This window comes from Leuciscus leuciscus, assembly GCF_965113295.1.
Source record: "Leuciscus leuciscus genome assembly, chromosome: 3".
Classification (NCBI taxonomy): domain Eukaryota; kingdom Metazoa; phylum Chordata; class Actinopteri; order Cypriniformes; family Leuciscidae; genus Leuciscus; species Leuciscus leuciscus.
This window is the reverse complement of record NC_138727.1, coordinates 31,369,615-31,388,228: the sequence shown is the minus strand read 5'-3', so window position 1 is coordinate 31,388,228 and position 18,614 is coordinate 31,369,615. Positions and strand designations below refer to the sequence as shown.

Here is an 18,614-nt window from a genome sequence, read left to right as displayed (position 1 = left end):
ACAACGCATGCCCTGTAGAGAGCGCTCTTTGAGAACAATCGTGGCATTTTTAAACCTGTTAAAATCATAATCTATCACGAACATAGAGCCTTCAGAAATTCATCTAATAAAATATGATAGTGTATTTATATCATTTACAAAAATATATACTTTTAATTGTTCAGAGGAACCATTTACTGTCAACCAGCGGATCTTTATGTGTGGCGTGCGGCGTGCCCTTGTAAAATTGTACCATAGTAACCCTTGTTTACGCCCAATAATAATTAGGCCTACTATAATAGATGGGGAAGATGCCCCCCTTAAGAACAATGTGGATTTACTTTTAAACAGTAGGCTAACACATTTAGATGGAAGTTTAGATTTTGCTGGAGGATGATGCATCAGCCGACGTGGAAATAAATAGAAACATTCGCTAATTTGCTGTTATAGCATAAGACAAGATATTAAAAGAGGAATAAGAAGCTTTTACAGAATGTACACATTACTTTTGATAATAACTTCTTATTAATAAATACATTTTTAAAGTGTCATAAAAGTACTAAACTAACTATTCAATTTAAAATGTTGACATAATTGAATAACAGATAACAGACAAAGCAGAATCCCAGTAAAAGAGATTCATCTGAAAGGTAAAATCGTTGTCTAATGTAGTCATATGAATACTTACATATTTAATTTGAAGATATATCATAATAGAAACACAGTAAAAATCAAATTGAATTATATCACTCAATTAACTTATAGGTTTTAATGAAAGAAAAGATGTATAATGTACATCTCATTTGTGTAAATACTAAATAACAACCCCATTAATTACAATAAAATCAATAACTTTTACTCCACAAATCCCAAAACACTTATGTGTCCACAAAGCCTTCATTAACAAATAGACACACACTGATATTCCAACATACGGCATAGCTAACTATTTTCCAGAGACACAAAATTAGATAAATTAAACTCAAAACTGATTTGGCTGACTAAATCTCACAAATGCTGATATTCAGATGAAATGACAAAATTAAAAATAGCGTAGCCATTAATCAAAAGTACTGAGATGAGATTTTGTGTCATCTATGGTCGGGCAAAAAAATGAAAGCGGCTGGGGGTGGTCATCTTGCCCCATGTTACCCTACTACTGTAAAACAATAAGAAACCGCTTAAACACTTTAACACGATTTTAATTAGAAAAGTGTAAACATGCCATTTTATTAGGATAAGACATGTTTTGGTCATGATCAGAACTAATGTGTTTTTAACTAATGATTGAACCATTTTTGTGACTCACTAAACACTGGAATTTTAAAGATCCACCATTATCTTCATGCCACCCAAACCACAGAAAGGGTCACTGAACAGATCTGGTTAATGAACTGATTCAAAGATGGCACAGGAATGAATCAATATCCCTACAGATAACATCAACAGGAAACTATGGAAAACAATGACACATGTTGTGTTGATTTGTGTTTAATAGACAGTTTCACGATTAGGTTTTTTGCATAACAAAAGATAGACCGATACAAAATCAATTGTGCCAGAACTCAAATCATTAGATGATTGCAATGTTAGACAAAAGAATTGCAGGCTGTACAACATGATATCATATTCATATCATGTGTGCACAATGCTTCAGAGTATCTATAACTTTTTGAAAATCAGCAGCTTATTAAGATTTCAGAGAAAGAGATTGATTCATATGTATTTGTCTCCAAGCACAGCTCTAACATTAGATTGTCATCACAGAGACACCAGTAAGAGCAGCACATCTTTCTACTAATAACATTCATTAGGGCAGTGAAATAAATTATTTGTTAAAAGAGTGCTTCAGTAATGGAGGAACTTAAAACTGAAGCTACTTTGGTGCAGAAATACAAAAATAAATCATTTTATAATTACACAAGTAGCTCATTAGTTTGCATATGAACAGAAAATCAAGGCAATTCGAATTTTTACCAAAGTACATGATGTGAAAATTAAAAGGCACAGATTTTGAGCTTTCATGAAGAAAAGTATTACATAAAAATATACATTCTATTAGGCTGATGTCCAAGATGATACTGGACAACTGGCACGTGAATTGCATTTAAGAGTGGTTGTAACAGAGTGCAAAAAGAATAGAGGCAATTCATGTTACACCGATACAGCCTTATGTACCCTTATGTGTCGGCAATAGCATCAATCTCATCAAGACACATTATACAAATAGAATTATCTATAATATCATTTGAAAAAATATCAGAATGTTTCTGTCTTTGGAGTTCACTTAAATATGTTTCAGTGAGAAAATAGTTTATTTTACTTTGTAGCTTACATCAATGGATAAACAGCTATAAGACCTGACTTCCAGCAGTTCGTGTACTAAAGAAAACTCCCTTTGGCAAGGCTTTTATCCCTACAGGTTCAAAGAAACATACAACATGTAGTGTGTCTATGCAATCAGAAAATTATGGCAAGTAATAATAATGCAGCACTTTCAAGCTCCAATGCTAACAATTGTCCCATGTCATCTATATAGCCTACTTTGGCTATGAAAGCTTAGATTTGCGAATCAAACTTGTTCTGAATACACATTCATCAGAGCTTACAGCAGCAAAAACAACAGGCAATATGTGAATTAAGACTGTAGGTACAGTATGTAAATACTTTGTTTAAAATTGATTGAATATGATTCATTCAGAACAATGTGATTGTGCAAAACAAAAAGTTAATAAACACCGTTAAAATTTGTCCCATTACATTAGGGAAAGTCGACAGGGGCCTCAAAAGCATGTCTTTTTTTGGTGTCCCGTCAGTTTTTACATTTCTCTCTGACTGTCCTGAAAAACTGATATTTCAGCACACCAGTGTTTACGTATTTAGTGTCTCAGTCCTAAAACTGCACAATTTCATGGGCAAAAAAAGGTCCATTGTCAATAGTGTAGTGATGTGTGAAGCACAGCGAACACAGAAGTCACTTTAAAACCAAGAAGCTTTCTGCAGGAGAACGCAGCGAGTTCACACAACCAACTTGAATAAAAGCAGATTCTGTGCTGGGAACTTTTTCGTCCTTACGGAAAACTCCTGATCACACAGATTGCTATTGAAATAAAATTTCACCAAGCAACTGTAAATGTGACCGCATCTTTACACTGTGGATGTGCTTATAAGTCATGAAAGATCATATTTACGAGATGAATGCACAAAGTCGTAATTGCAAAGTGGGAAGCTGGATTTTCTTTGAGCCCAGAATTGAGTTGGGGGCGTGTCAGTGAGAAAAACTAAAACTAAAACTAGCTACGTTGCATGTACAAAAGTATTGTACAATTATGATTCAGTTTACAGCACCTTCATAAAATGTGCGTTCTTTGTTCATCATTTTGCTGTATTTTTGTGTAGAAAAGGCACACCGGCATCTTGCTCCGATCACTTTGAACGCACCTGACGTTGTAATTACGACTTCTCAACTCGTGGAGCAAGTAGAGCCCATCCTTGTGCACTTTTGGGCTTTTAACTGCATAAATAGATGCTTTGTACATAAAACAAAGATGCGGACAACATCTAATTGTTTCCATCAGTATGCTCTCTATATCTCACTTTTTTGTTCACCATCACATTCAGCTTTTTCTAAATTAGTATTCAGCTTTAAGATTCTGTGTTATTGTGTTGACCCTCTTGTTCATTAATAGTATGCAAGTAGAGGCAAACAGGATGAGGTTGAGATTGGGCCAGTGGCGATGCTCCACACTCCATTCTGTTTTCTGGGGATAGACGGCCCTGATTTTCCTCTTCGAAGGAATGGAGGCCACATTCCTCACAGAAATCCTCCGAGTCCCCTTGGTCCTCCTCCCTCAAAAGCCTCTCCAATTCTTTGGGTTCATGGCTTTTCAAGCCTCGCCCACAAACGCACACCTCAATCCCAGAGTCCCCCGTAAATCTGCGGTGCCTTGCCAGAATCCTCTCTTTCTCATCAGGCATCACCACATTCCTGAGCGTCTCCTTCCTGCACTCGTTCTGTTTGTCCACGCCGGGAGGCTGCTCTAAGGGAAGAGCACTCTGCGTGGACCTGCTTCGCTCTAACTCGATCTCGCTCTTGCTGTCGTCTTTGTGGTGGTACCCGTTGGAGGTATGGATCTCTTCCAGGCTGGGTCTGGAACAGAGCGTGTCAGATGCAGGGGGCACTGGAGTGATCTGCCTGGGTGGGCAGTGCGTATCCTGCTGGTCAGTGGTTAAGGGGCTGGTGTAGGCTGGAGGTCCGGTGTTTAAGGCACTATATGGGGGAGGGGGCGTAGCAGGATGATGCACCGCTTCCTCATATTCTGGAAGGAGATAGTTGGGTAGGAATCCTGAAAGAGAAAGAATGCCAAGAAAATGTCTGAGAACCATTGTGAGAATTGAATTCAAACTTTTGTTTTGGTTGAAGAACTATAGCTTAACCATTTTAAAGGGATAGTCATAGTTCACCCAAAAAGGTCAAATGGTCATCATTATCTCATCCTCATGTTTTTCCGAACCTATTTGACTTTCATGAAAGGCTATTTCTACCACAAAAGAAAAAAAAGTCAAAATTATGACAAAACATTTGGACTTTTGTTTTATTTTGACACAATCTCATAATTGACAACACTGTAGTATGTCATTGTTTTGACTTTTTGTATTATAAATTGAACTTGTTAATTTTGTCTTTTTAGTATTTTAATTTAGAAATTTATATCCTAATGCAAGGTTCCTACACATTTTCCATTTCAAAATTCCATACTTTTCCAGACTCAAATTTCCAAACCTCTCTGTAGATTTTTCAGACCATATTAGACCAATTTACAATTGATAAGGTTTTAACTTTTGTATTTAAAGCCTTGCGTGGCTTGGCTCCAGCTTGCATTACATATCTTATTTGTCCCTACTCCCCCCCAGAGATCCCTTAGATCTTCTTCTGGGAAGTTATTAACCATCCCGTTGTCTTGCTTGAAATCTAAAGGTGAAAAGCCTTTTCTGTATTAGCCCCAAAGCTGTATATTTATATTAAACCTTTTATTTAACATTTAGTATTATTGTTTTAATTAGAAGATATTTTAATAAATTGTATCATTATTAAAAAAATATATTTTATGAGCTATACAAGTTAAATGAAAACTATGAAGGGAACAGAGTTACATTTAAAATGGGCTTTTCATGTAATTTCATGAACTTCCAGTAAAAGCCCCATCCACTGTCAGATTTATTTGAATACAGATACAAATCATTTTGAGATTGTTACAGATACAGATATTGGCTTCTCTGCACACCCCTAGTTTTGAATGTCACAATTTCGACTTTGTATGTTATGATCTGATTTAGATTTTTTTAAATACATTTTTTTTCTAATGTGACTTAAATTTTTTTGACTCAAATTTGAATTTCACATTATCACTTACTATGTCGAATTAATTAATTAATTATATGTAAATTTCAACTTCTTCCACATTTAATTATGACTTACACAATGTCTACACTGGACGCAAGCAGGTAGACGCAACAGAACAATCGACAATAGAATCTATTATAATCAGTGATGCTGTCTACGCTGGATGCGATGCCTTGATTATGCCCTGAACATAACCGCTGATAAACGGATTCGCTGATAGACACCTGCTTTCAAACGCTCCCGTGTGTATGAGTAAGCGCTCAGTGAAGAGCGTCAAAGACGTCTATTATGTTTTTGATGCCAATCATAGACATATGTTGAGCGCGTGAACACCATGGCCAAACAGAGACATTTATGTTGAGCGCATGAAAACTATGGCCAATCAGAGACATTTATGTTGAGCACGTGAACACTATAGCCAATTAGAGGGGTTTAAGAATCCGTTCAACAAAGCTCAAAATGCTAGAGGGAAATGCTGGTATCGCCATATTTGTAAAATTTCAGTACCAACACTAGTCCATTGTATTGACAGCCATAAGCTGTTATGGTGCAATTCGAGAACAGTCGCATCTGGTGTTGACATGGTGTTAGTATCTCACTATTTTGACTTATGCCCTATTGAAAAAATAGGGCAAACTTGCCTTGCCTTGCCTTGTGTCACAAATTTGTTTGCTGCTTACGGCCATGTTTTTATCCAAGTCATATTAGAGCATAATTAGGATGTCCACCAAAGAAGATGCACACCAATTTTCAACTTCATGGATCATACGGGTACGAAGTTATAATTGATTTTAGTTGCAGCGCCCCCTATTGGCAGAACTGTGCGAAACTTAGTGTGTGTTCTCAGATTGTCCTGTTGTCTTTGTGCATCAAGTTTCATTAAGCTTGGACATTGCGATCAGCAGCTATAGGTCAACTCATAAAAATGGGCATTGCCTCACCAATAAAATAACTTTTAACTTTTTAACTTTTTTTAACTTGCTGTTGTGTGCCTATTTCGGTGAAGATTGGACCAACGGCCTAGGAGGAGTCTGAAAAGTAGTTTAAGAAACTTAAAAAAAATCTGAGATTTTGGCTTGACTCAAGGATTCAGGGGAGAGAAAACTGTCTGTAGCCCTTAGGGCTCCAAAGTTATAATCCAAAATGCAAAATGCTTTATTATAGCACCACCTAGTGTCAGACGGCTGGGTGTCCGTGCGCTTTCAGTGCTTGGACCCCTAATAATAAAAAGCCATAAAATGATAAGGCACATAACTTTGAACAATTACAACTGATGTATTTATCATCATGTGACGCGCTCTCAATATGACCAACAGGTCTTTTGTTTTAACCTGTCAGGACAGATTAGATTAAAACTATTAACTCACATCGATCGTACTCTACATTTTTTTTAACTTTTTTTTTAGGTCATCTATATTTATTCATTTGGTAGATGCATTCACGAGATGAAGAAACGTTTCTTTTCTGAAAGTTCACACGGCACTAAAAACTGGAGTAATGGCTGCTGAAAATTTAGCTTTTGTAACAGGAATAAATTACATTTTAAAATATATATATTTTTATTTGTATTGTATTTTTTGATCAATGTTTATCGGTAAGCATAAGAGACTTCATTCAAAAACAATCTTACTGATCCCATACTTTTGAACGTTAGTGTATACAGTTTTAATATAGCTTTGTAAGACAAATTATTTTAGTGGTTGTCATACAGATATTATTGTGCACTTGTTGTGTGCCAAGTGTTTTGATCACAACCAGTTCACTGAATGACAACATTTTCACTAAGAACAGGAATATTGACATTACTCATAATCATGATAATAGTTGCCCACACAGTCCTTAAGGTTTGTCCTTAAAAGGATAGTTCACCCAAAAATGAAAATTGTCATCATTTACTCACCCTCAAGTTGTTCCAAACATGTATGAATTTCTTATGCTGAACACAAAAGAAGATATTTAGAAGAATATGTGTAACCAAACAGTTCATACAGATTTGGAGTAAATTATGAAAGAACTTTCATTTTTTTGTGAACTATCCTTTTAAAGCAATTTCAGTTTGCTTAATGTTAAAATAGGACTATTGACTATAAGACTACTGTAAGTAAATAACTCTAAAAATAAGAAAATTGCTGTGACTAGGTGGTACTGAAAAAAAAATAAAAAACTTAAAGAAAGAGAAATTAATTCAGGATGCTCTCCTAGCTGAGCTAAAGGGCAGGAGAAGTAAGTTTGAGCTAAGAAATTTTTTTTTTTTTTAGATTTTGTTGCTTGTGAGACATTGAAATGGAATCTTAACAAACTGGTTTCGGAGATTTGGAGATGAAGAAGAGAACAGATATATTTGCATGCCTATTGGCCTACATAGAAAATAATTGCTTGGAGCATGCCGACACGTAAACTTACATGGCTCAAAAAGGGACTTTGATCAAACCTTGCATGCCATTGTGTGAAAAAAACTCATGCTAAATGTTTGATAACACTGTCTTTCACACGTGCTCTTACTGAAACAAACAAAAAGCAGCAAGTGCCGAGTAGGTGGTTGTAGGTGTAAGTTAATTTCTCATCTATCAGCAAAACCAGGTCAAGACCATCAAAGACAGCTTTCTGAGAACATCTCTTTTCACACTGCTCCTAATGTATGTGCACTAACTTGGATGAATTCCGAGTATGGGTTACGTCATGTCACATTCACTTTCACTTTATTCAAATCTATGTCACCTGTGCTGGCAAAATGAGTCACAATAAGCAACTTTTATTTCATGTTATTTTCACATTCTCTATTAAAAAACCTTCGAAATGATGTATGATTTGTTGGAATCAGACCAAAAATTACTGAGCTACTACACCTGCTTGAAGTCGATAGAGTCAGCAAAGTAAATTGAGAAATCAAGTTAAAGTTTTCTGAAGGTTCCAAAACAAAATCACATAGCAACCATAATTAAAAAAAACTGATAATAACAAAAAATTTGGCACACACCAAGTCAAAACCAAATATTGCCTATTTATCTATAGCAAAAATATATATTCAACTTTTCTCCATTATGCCACAATTGTTTGATTAACATTAATGAAACAGACAGCCTGTATATTAGACCTAATGTACTGCTAAGATCTAAAATGTTACACATCAGATGTTTTTCCCCAACAGTTAACCAAACGTTCACATAAGACATAACAGATAATGTTTGCGTGAACACTGGCCAAGACATACAATTCTGTGTATGTGTGTATATCAGGATCGCGTCTGAGGTGCGCACGCATCGGATCTGTAATTTCAGATGTTTAATTGCTATTTGGGGCATTGGGATCACTAGACGAGGGCTTAATTTCATTTTTGTGAAAATCTCAAAATAGACATTTTTCGCTTGTTTTGCCTGTAGCTCGAAATTAGCCCGTGAACATTACGACTCATTTTGCCAGCACAGGTCACATATATTTAATGTTGATATAAGTGATTAATTCAATTAAATCATATTAAGTAATTAATTTGATTAAAATATTCGATTGACGGCCCAGATTTTGTAACAAATCATTTGACAGCCAACAAATTCTAATCTACACAAAGCACTCACAAATTCTAGCCAATTCAATATTTGTTTGTACAGAGTATTAATATAAGAAAATGCGTATTAACAATAGAAGCTTTTCCAGTATTAGAATATGTTAAGTTTATTATTAAACATCTATGTTTGAGCTTTAAAGTAATAAGCATTATTACTGTCGTTTTTCATTTCCCTTATTTTTCTAGGTTCTTTGCTAAATGAATCAAAGTAGCAAATAAAACAGAATGTGTATATAAGAGAGATGATATTACTGAAGTAGAAGGGGATAGAGGTGTTGTTGTGAACCTCTCTGTAGGCAATGAGGTTGATCTCGTGCTGCCGTTGTTGCTGTTGCAGTCTGTGTTTGGTGCGACGGTGATGACACACGCAGCAGCAGCTCAGGATGAAGATGATGGCCCACACCAGCCAGAACCCTGAGAAAAAAACATGGAATAATCCCACACGGAAACAAAATAAAACATTTAAAGTATGCCTTTGCACTTTATACTGCTACTTAAAAACCTGACTAATTCCTCTTAGACTAAAACCACTGCTTGTGCATGGTCAAACATAAGTATTTGCGAGACTCATGTCATTCTTACTCCACAGTTTGCTGAAGGTCAAGCATCTTAAGCTGAACTCACTTCCTGTACAACAGCCTTTTCTCCACATTTCAGCATATTGTTTAGTTCTTCTAAACCTCTTAAGGCTGGGTTACATTTCATCAGGTTGAAGTTTAATGAATGTTTGGAAGTTTTATTTCGTCATCATTCTTGAATGTGAACTAGCGTTTATGAATTCCTATGAAACATTGTGACCCTGATATTAAACATGAAGATGCACTTACACCAAATTTCATAGTAGTAGCTACAGCACTGGGACTCTCCACAACAATGTCCCGTCTCACACACGTAGCTTTTATTATTCACCCCCTCACAGTGAAGTACCTGCTGGAAAAAAAATTTAAATGATACAAAATAAATGTATTGTGGATTCAGCGTTTAGCTCTAGAACAGCAAATCTTGACCAAAAAAATTAAATAAAAAAAAAGTATAATTTTTTTTGAGAATTCTTGGAAGAAACTTTTTTTGAGAAACTTTTGGGTATGGTATGGTAGCATTGTGATTTTTGGACTGAAATCGCTATATTAACATTATATATCCAATATGAATATGGTTATCATTAAGCAAAGTGTATAATTATACCATGTGCCATAATTATTCAGTAAGTATTAGGCTATATTTCCATCTTAAACCATGTACTTTTCTACCACCAAAGTACTTGAAACTGTTTGAAAACAAAATAATGAATAAATTTAGCTCAGTTTAAGCAGTATAATCCAGTGTGTAAACTATTTACTCTAAAATACAGTGCAATATTTGGGTGCAATTTGTGTTTTACAGTAAACAGGTTAATCACCTGTGTGAAATAAAACAATAAATATGCTTTGTCAGGTAAAACTCTGAATCAAACATTTTACCAGAGAAGTGGGTCAATGTTAAATAATAATGCCCATTACAAAAGGTTAAAATTAGAAAACTATGCCATTTTTGAAAAACAAAATGTCATGTAGAGTAACAGTTTAAACAGAAACAACATATTTTCCTTAAACATATTAATAGACATATTAATAATTATTTATTTTCAAAAAGGTTGTATGCTGAATTTATTTGTAAATATAATTGCTTTTTTCGGGGCTGAAACACATGAAAATGTACAACCTGAAATAACTTTGTTAGATCTGGGGGTAAAAAAAATAAAATAAAATTTTCATATCACTGAACAAAGCACTGGCTCCATAATTCTTGATTCATGTCAACTACTTGACATAAAAGAACAAAAGCTGCCTGGACACTCAGAATATGTATAGCATCGAACTGTCAATGTTGTGTACAGCGAAATCTAAAATTTACAGAATCTTTTCAATTAACTTCCTTTCTCTTACAGTAAATCCAGTTACAAAAGCACTGGACACCATGTACCCTCAAGAAAACAAAGACTACAGGTAGATCAGAACAAAACAAGCAGAAACCTTCAAAAGGTAGGCACAATAGGCAAGGCATGTTTGTTCCATTTCATGAATCAGTTAATGATTAAATAAAGTTAAGAGATCAGGTTCTCTACCATTCTCGTCTCCTGGTGCAGTACAGACATGTTACTCCAGAGCCCTTCAGCCTTGTGAAAGTCCGTGATACACAGGGGAGGAACAGGGTGCACAGACACACACACACACACACACACACACACACACAGGGGACAGGGATTGGTCTACGGAAAATTCCATGGAGCAGAGGAGTGTAAGGAGGTCTGCATTATAATGAGATGCTCCCTCAATATTATGGGAGTAGACAGTACAAAATGAAATGAAAAGGTTACCAAAAACATTGCCTAACATTCTGTTCCCAAAGCCATACAATGTTTTGTTCCGTTTCAGTTAGTCAGATCCTAAAACTTATCTAAAGCAGCATTTTCTTCACCTTTTTGCTGTTGACCCTACCTATACATTGTAAAAATGGGGGGGGGGGGGGGGGGGGGTAGAGTTAGTTCACCCAAAAATGACATTTCTGTCATCAATTACCCTCAAGTCGTTCTAAACCCTTAAGAAATCTTCAGAAAACAAGTTAAGAACTTTGTCTCTTCATGCAACGTTATTACCATTTACAAGGCCCAGAACGGTAGCAAAGATAGTTCAAATAGTCCATGTGACCACAGTGGTTCAACCTTAATGTTATGAAGTGACGAGAATACTTTTTGTGTTTTCCCCAAAACTTTTTGGGTTCCCCCCCAACAAAAAAGACCCTAGGTTGCATTTTGGCAACAGTTATCCTTTAAGGTTGAAACACTGCGGTCACATGGACTATTTTAACAATGTATTTACTACCTTCCTGGGCCTTGAAAATGGTAATAACATTGCAGTCAATGGAGGGACAGAAAGCTCTCGGATTTCATCAAAAATATCTTAATTTGTGTTCCGAAGATAAACAAAAGGTCTTACGGGTTTGGATGGCATGAGGTTGAGTAATTAGGCTAATTAATTTTAAGAATTTTCTATTTCAATTTTCAACTAGGCTAACCCTTTAAAATATTTTAATTATAAATAATTATAATCTACAAAGTATAGCATTTATAGTTAAAGTATTTTGCCTTTGTGTGGGTAACATTGGTTGTTGAACACTGTTTACATATCACAATTTTGATAAGCTTTCAGTATGTGCATGTGATCATTTTTACATCTTGTATTATTATGGTGTATCAGTATAATCAGTACATTTAAGCAGTTCATGTTCACGTAGGCTGAACAGGCAAAAAATATCATCCCATAATGCCTGAAACATTGTCACAAATAGTTTTTAACCACAGCTGTTTTACCACAGCTTACAACACACACAGCCATTACCAAGCCTTAATGACTGTCACCATAAAAGCAAGACCAGATTCAAGACCAAAGTAAACATAAAATTCCAGAAATTACTCAATTCTGCTGAGCAGGTCAAGTGTAGCCCATGACACTGTGTCTTTCCCTTGAGAACGTCATATGCCCTGTCCCAAATGGAACCCTAAGCACTCACGGTCTTCCTCTGAGTCCGCACTTTCGTGACGTAATGCCGCTTTGACTGTCGGGAAGAAGTCTGCTGCGGAGTCCGCATCAGCGCGGGCTCGGCAAAAGTGTGCATCAAGGGCGCAAATCGACCACATGGGGGCGCTCGCGAGCACCCTTCTGAGACCTAAAAATGAGAAATGGGACACACTGCGGTCTCACGGACTTAACGGGCACGCGCATGCGGCAGCCATTGTAAGTCCACAAGACCGAAAGTGCACATGAAGTGTGTCATTTGGGACAGGGCCAAGGACTGTCACGGCACTTTGAGTGTGTCATTTATCACCAACCACAAATATCAGCAATTAACCAATGCCGACTCTGCAACATGAGACTGGACATACTGTTTCTGGGTATCATTAAACACACAGTGACCCAAAAAAGTATTTGGACACTTAGGACACACAAAATGTATGAATCACATTACACCGTGACTGAATACAAAATATCAAGCCATGTGGAATCTGCAAACAAATGACGCAAGACCTTTTCTCAGAAGAACTCATTCTACTTTCCTGACCCATTTTTGGATTTATTCTCTCAACCAAATGGTGTCAAGGTTATTTTAAAAGGCACAATATGTAAGATTTTTGGATCAAAATATCCCAAAACCACTAGAACAATGCTATATATTTTGTTGATTTGTGTAGCCTACTTGCATTATCCCAAATGTTTTCAACAATGTTTAAATCCAGATAAATAAGATATTTTAACCAGTGTAACAGCCCATGTCGCCTGTCGATGACACCATATCCAAGCTACCCTTGATTTCTGATTTTACTTCCGTAGAAACCATGGAAACACTAAACGCATAATATATTATGCATTTTATTAGACAGGTGAGCAACTGTTTGGATACCTTTATCGACAGAAAACTAATCATTATATAGTTTAAATAGTTCAACACAGAAGTCTTACTCTTTGAGTCTCATTTTCTTGATTTACCACATATAACATGTTTGTGCCATGACTAATAACAGCATAATCAGAAAGAGCTTTATTTGTAGGGACAATACTACAGCCTTTTCTCTGTCATGCAATAGGCTATATTTCATGCCATTCAGCAACAAGTCATCCAGCTTTTAATAAGATATTATAATATTGACTCAGCTTACTGCAATGTGCCACATTAGCATAATAAACACAGCAAGGTAAAATGTCCCGGGCTCTCGGCCCCGTCCTGCTTCATACAACAGTAACGCTAATACAACTTCAATACATTAGCTCATCCATGAGCATAATTTCTGCCCGAGTCCCGTCGGATTTCTTTCCATCAAGCTACGCCTTTGTTGTTGTTTAGAAAAAGCGACCTCTAGCAGCGAAATGTACATACTGTGCCTTTAAGTCACTGTATGTCAGTTTTCCTCAAGTGTCCTAGCAGAGTAACCACAAGTGTTGTTCATCAAAATAACTATGAAGACCAAGTCTGAAAACCATTAAAGTACTTCTATTGTTTAATTTTTTTTCTATTGCATGCTTAAAAAAAAAAATCTTTCAAATAAATGGCACTACATGTTTTTTATGTGCGACTTTTAAATGTTCTAAATGTGTCCAAAAGAATGTGTAAGATCTGACAGATGTGTGAAGACCTCAGATTGAACTAATTTGTTGCAGCTGCAGAGACTATCCATATCCGGTTTCAGTGCCAGAAAACATTATATCAGAAAACTAATTAAGTTGAATAAGTTATAATGAGAAGTTGCTGAAAGCAGAAGATAATGTTGGCCAGTCTAATAAGGATCCTTGACTAGCTAACATTGTTTTCCACAGTCTTAGTGAGAAGTTGAGTATCAGCGACAGCATAATGATACTAATACTGAGTCAGCTAAAACTCAAGAGACTTTCGGGTGAACATGAGATTTTAATTCTTATTTAGAGGGAGGAATTGTCCACAAATGCACTCTGTATTACATAAAATACTCCTAAGCAGAACTCTGTTTAACTTGTAACTGGTGAGTGTGGTTTATCTTCAGGTTATGCTGTCATCTGATGGTACTACAGCCAGCCTGTAGTTAACCTACTTCATTACTTTGAGAGTGATTTAAAGGTTTTTGAGCCACTTTTTATGGCACCAAAATTATTAAATGTCTATAGCCCATAAAGTTTCAAGGAACCAATAGCATAGCATAACCAACGCAATTCTATATGCTGCTAGTCAAGGCAGCGCATAGTGTACTATGCCCTCACCACTTTTTGGAAAGGTCAATTTTGTTCTACCACTCAAAATAGCTTGTGTCAGGCATCTTCAATTATAGAGAAAGAGTTTTTTGTTGGTGTATGTTACAACATGCAAGTTTCTCTCCCGCACACCACAGACACAGACAGTGTTGCCAAATTGCCAATCTATCACTTTTTCCTGACTTACAATCTTTTCCAGTGAAAACACAAAACAAAACCAAATATTTCCCTACTGCTGACATACAGATGCAACTTTGGTTCAGTAAAATAAATGTGAGGCTAAATAAAATTGGAACCCCCTCAACACTGAGGATAAAAGCGTTACCATTTAGGCCGGTTCTAGACTCTGTTCACACTTGTAGTTCCGTTCTCTTGGATCTATTGGTCAGGACCAAAAAATAAAATAAATTTAGCTCTGGTTCGCTAAAAGTTCACACTGTCATTTTTAAGACCGAGCCTAAAGTTAAAAAAAATTAAAAATAATTTGCAACAAACATCCAAAATAATTGTACGGTGTCGGTGCTAAACGCGCTCATTGTACGTGCATGCATAGGATGGTGATATTTAGCTGAGAACTTGTGAAGAGCTTATAAAACGGTTAAAAGAGTCACAACAGTTCCAGGAATTCCTCCGTTGAACACAAATGAAGATCTGCTGCAAGGAGACAGCGTTTCCACTGAACTGTAATGGGCAATGTAGCTCCTATGATAAGAAAAACCAGGGCTATGTCCAAAATCGCCCCCTATACCCGCCATTTGTAGTAATGTCCGAAACCACAGTGGATGTTATCGAGTGCACTCATTTATTCAATCCCATAGTTCACTGCAATAACAAGTGTACAACTGATGTACACTCAACAGCTAGAAAATACCCATAATGCACTGCGAGGGTCGAGCCGAATTAATTCCCGCCTCGCCCGAAGATGGCGCCAACAGCTGAATTATTCATCTATCCATTTTCCAAACCGCTGGTCCAATGTGTACAGCGTAATATCATACAGGTATAATTAATTTTTTTATTGATTATTAAATTGTTTAATTAAAGTTTATACATGCTAGCATGACAGGGTTCAAGATAAATATGTTCAGTACTACTGGTCTGGAGCTGCCAGTTTGGCAAGTTTCAAATGACTAACTACACAAAAGCGGCAGCCATTTCTGGCACACTCAGTTGTTTTCTGTTCACTTATTCAAGTGGACTATATTAGGAGTAATGTAGGGAATAGTGAATTAAGGAATAGAGGGGAATTTCTGGGTTGCATCTTGTGACATTGCATCCTTTTTTTTGGTTCCATTAGGTGTCTTCGGTCCATGCTGCGTTCATATTTCAGTCGAACCGCACCAGAGTTTGTTTAGAAGGTCCACATCTGAGTGAAATTGTTCCCGAGCCCCCCGCAGCATTGGTCTGGTTTCACACTCACTTAATTCTATGAGAAAGGTCTGTCTGCGTCCCACAGTACTACAAACACCAGTTACACCAATTACAACAGGGTTCATGCGCAGGTTTCTTTAAATCGTTTTACCCTACTGCAAGTTCCTTAGCAATCTCTTTCTACTGGACCTGCAAACCAGCATGTGCATGTACATCCAGAAACATCAAAGCAAAAACACCCTGGCATTGTTTTTTGTTTGACCAATAACTCAATTATATCCAATAAAACACACACACAATGTCCTTTGGACCTCATGATGACAAGAATACCCCTTGCAGTCTATTTATTGATGTATAATGCAAGGTAAACTCTATAAATATTCTGTTTAGCCTGCTATTTAAAATGTGAGTCACATCACAACATGCAGAAAATGACTTCAAAAATAATCATAAAAATGTCCACTCTATGTAAACATTCTACCACCTTGTGGGTTTTAGCACATTTGCAAGTTATGTATCAAGGTCAGACTCAGTGACCAGACCACAAAACAATTCTTATTTGTTACCTTTATTTTTTCGAACAATACTGAAGGCATTTGGGGACGTTTTACACTAATTGTCAGATTTTGTTATGCTACCATAAATACCATTTACAATCCATACAAAAATACATTTTGACGAGACAAGTTGTACTCTGATCAAAAAGATATGTAGGCTACAGAGGGATCCCTCAAAGGCCAAGAAGAAAAAAACCACTCAGCACATTTTAGTGATAAATTCACTTCTTTGAACTACAGACAATGGGCTCAGCACTATCTTCAACAGCGATAACAAAATCCAATTAATCCATAGACCTCTGTAAAGGTAAAACACGTGTCACGATACTTGTGATATGCAAAATTACGACTTTAGATTAATGACTTCAACTTAATTGTTGAATCAAGTTACTGTACATGCTCATAGAATCACTTATATTCTCAACACAACTGGTAATTGACAACTCACGTTAGTGTATTCTAGTTCAAATCAGCTAACGTTACTATAAACGCCACTATAAAAGTCTCGAAATATGTGACATTTGAATTGTTAGCCACTGCTAACACTGCAGACTTTTGTTTACTGAACCTGGCCCGTAGGCTTAGGCCGTGTCTCCAAAACATAGGGAGGTGTCTACCTAGACAGCATTTCGGTCATCACGTTATGTCCAAAACGGCGTCAAGCAAGCAGCCAACTAGGATTTGAGACACACTTCCGTGACTTGACGTAAGACTGGTTAGCAGCACGGAAGACTCGTAATAAACAGATGTATCAGATTGCAAAATAAATAAAACGGACAGTGTTAATAACACAAACTTATTAACATGCCCTACAAAGTGAGGATAACATGCTTTGATTCGATTCGACACTTGCATTCAACAAGTGGCTGAGCCTGAAGTGTGCATTGAGAGCCCAACAGGACACATAACCGACACAAACAACCGGCAAAGTTTAACAAGACATTTAAGATGTTTTTCTCACCTCATAGACACTGGCCTCGGTGGGGGTTGCAGATCCAGCGATATATAAAAACAAGCCCATTTTCAACAAGCTGATAGAACATTACAATCTATCAGTGTTTACTTTGGTCAGCGCAAGGGTTGCAAAGATATCCAAACAGTAAAAGGCTCTCGACTTGTTAATGCACCGCCGCCTTCTGCTGTTATTGTTATATTGCGACATGAGGGGAGGCACAGCAGTGGAGCAGCAGCAGGAGCTCCGTGCCACTGGTTGCCCCTACCTATTATACAAGCGAGTCCCTGCGAACAGCAAAGGCACAGCTGGGTGTGACGCTTGCCGTAACCTACGCCATGTGCGCAACGTGATGATGGGACAAATGGTGCTTAGCTCCGCCCACAGAGTGAGAGTCTAGGACTGTGGGGTGATTCTTCTCACTGACTCACTAAGTTATTGACCTTAGGTTACATCGAAACGCAATTCCTGCTGACAAAGGGAAATTGGAAATGTAGCATATGAGATGTATGTACTTTTTTCGTATAACATGCATTTAAAGTGCCTCAGTGAGCCTCCTCTGACAGCGTGGGTCATCCTAAATCGTCGGGAAAAGTGTCCCCAGATGTCAGGGTGTGTGTGAGGTTCTAGTGCTTCTGTGTCTTTGGTCTTTCGTCCATTCTGTTGCTGGCAGGTCGTCCTTACCTTTCTTCCCAAGAAACTGCGCCGTATCGCAAAAAATGCAAACAAATATTAAAAGCGGGATCAGTAGTTTTTGAAATATGCTGTTTGGATGTTAACTTTAGTCGGTCCGACACCGACACCAAAAACCGTGTAGCCAATCAGCAGTAGGGGACGTATGACGGTGGATGAGAGAGAACGAACAAGAGGGAGATTTAAAGTGAACTCAAGACATTACAAATAGATGAGACAGTACAAAAGAGAAAAGCTCAGAAGAAATGACTTGAAAATAAAGGGTTATGTATGGGCAAGAGCTTTATTAGGACCCGTGTTAATATTAGAAAAGCTTTCCAGCACTGGAGAGAGCCGAGCA

General features: G+C 37.0%; 1 protein-coding gene across 4 annotated transcripts; it reads right to left on the bottom strand.

Moving 5' to 3' along the window:
• Nucleotides 1-1,454: 1,454 nt before the first annotated feature.
• On the bottom strand, nt 1,455-17,896 carry wbp1lb (WW domain binding protein 1-like b). 4 transcript variants are annotated; one of them, XM_082162728.1, is made up of 4 exons: nt 17,591-17,896; nt 9,773-9,872; nt 9,198-9,359; nt 1,455-4,325 (listed from the first exon to the last, which is right to left on the bottom strand). In XM_082162728.1, the coding sequence occupies exons 1-4, from the start codon at nt 17,648-17,650 to the stop codon at nt 3,625-3,627; spliced, it is 1,023 nt and encodes a 340-aa protein (XP_082018854.1). In that variant the 5' UTR covers nt 17,651-17,896; the 3' UTR covers nt 1,455-3,624. The 4 variants fall into 4 exon arrangements, with proteins under 4 accessions (XP_082018854.1, XP_082018853.1, XP_082018855.1 ...); XM_082162727.1 differs by having other exon boundaries at nt 9,773-9,875; nt 17,591-17,895; XM_082162729.1 differs by lacking the exon at nt 17,591-17,896 and adding an exon at nt 11,050-11,423 and having other exon boundaries at nt 9,773-9,875.
• Between the last annotated feature and the right edge of the window lie 718 nt (nt 17,897-18,614).

Excerpts from the sequence above, each read along its gene's own strand:
- wbp1lb (XM_082162727.1), bottom strand. The coding sequence starts at position 17,650 with ATGGGCTTGTTTTTATATATCGCTGGATCTGCAACCCCCACCGAGGCC. Across the intron at positions 9,876-17,590 it reads CCGAGGCCAGTGTCTATGAG|CAGGTACTTCACTGTGAGGG; the intron begins GTGAGAAAAACA and ends TTTTTTTTCCAG. Across the intron at positions 4,326-9,197 it reads CTCTATCCCCTTCTACTTCA|GATTCCTACCCAACTATCTC; the intron begins GTAATATCATCT and ends TTTCTCTTTCAG.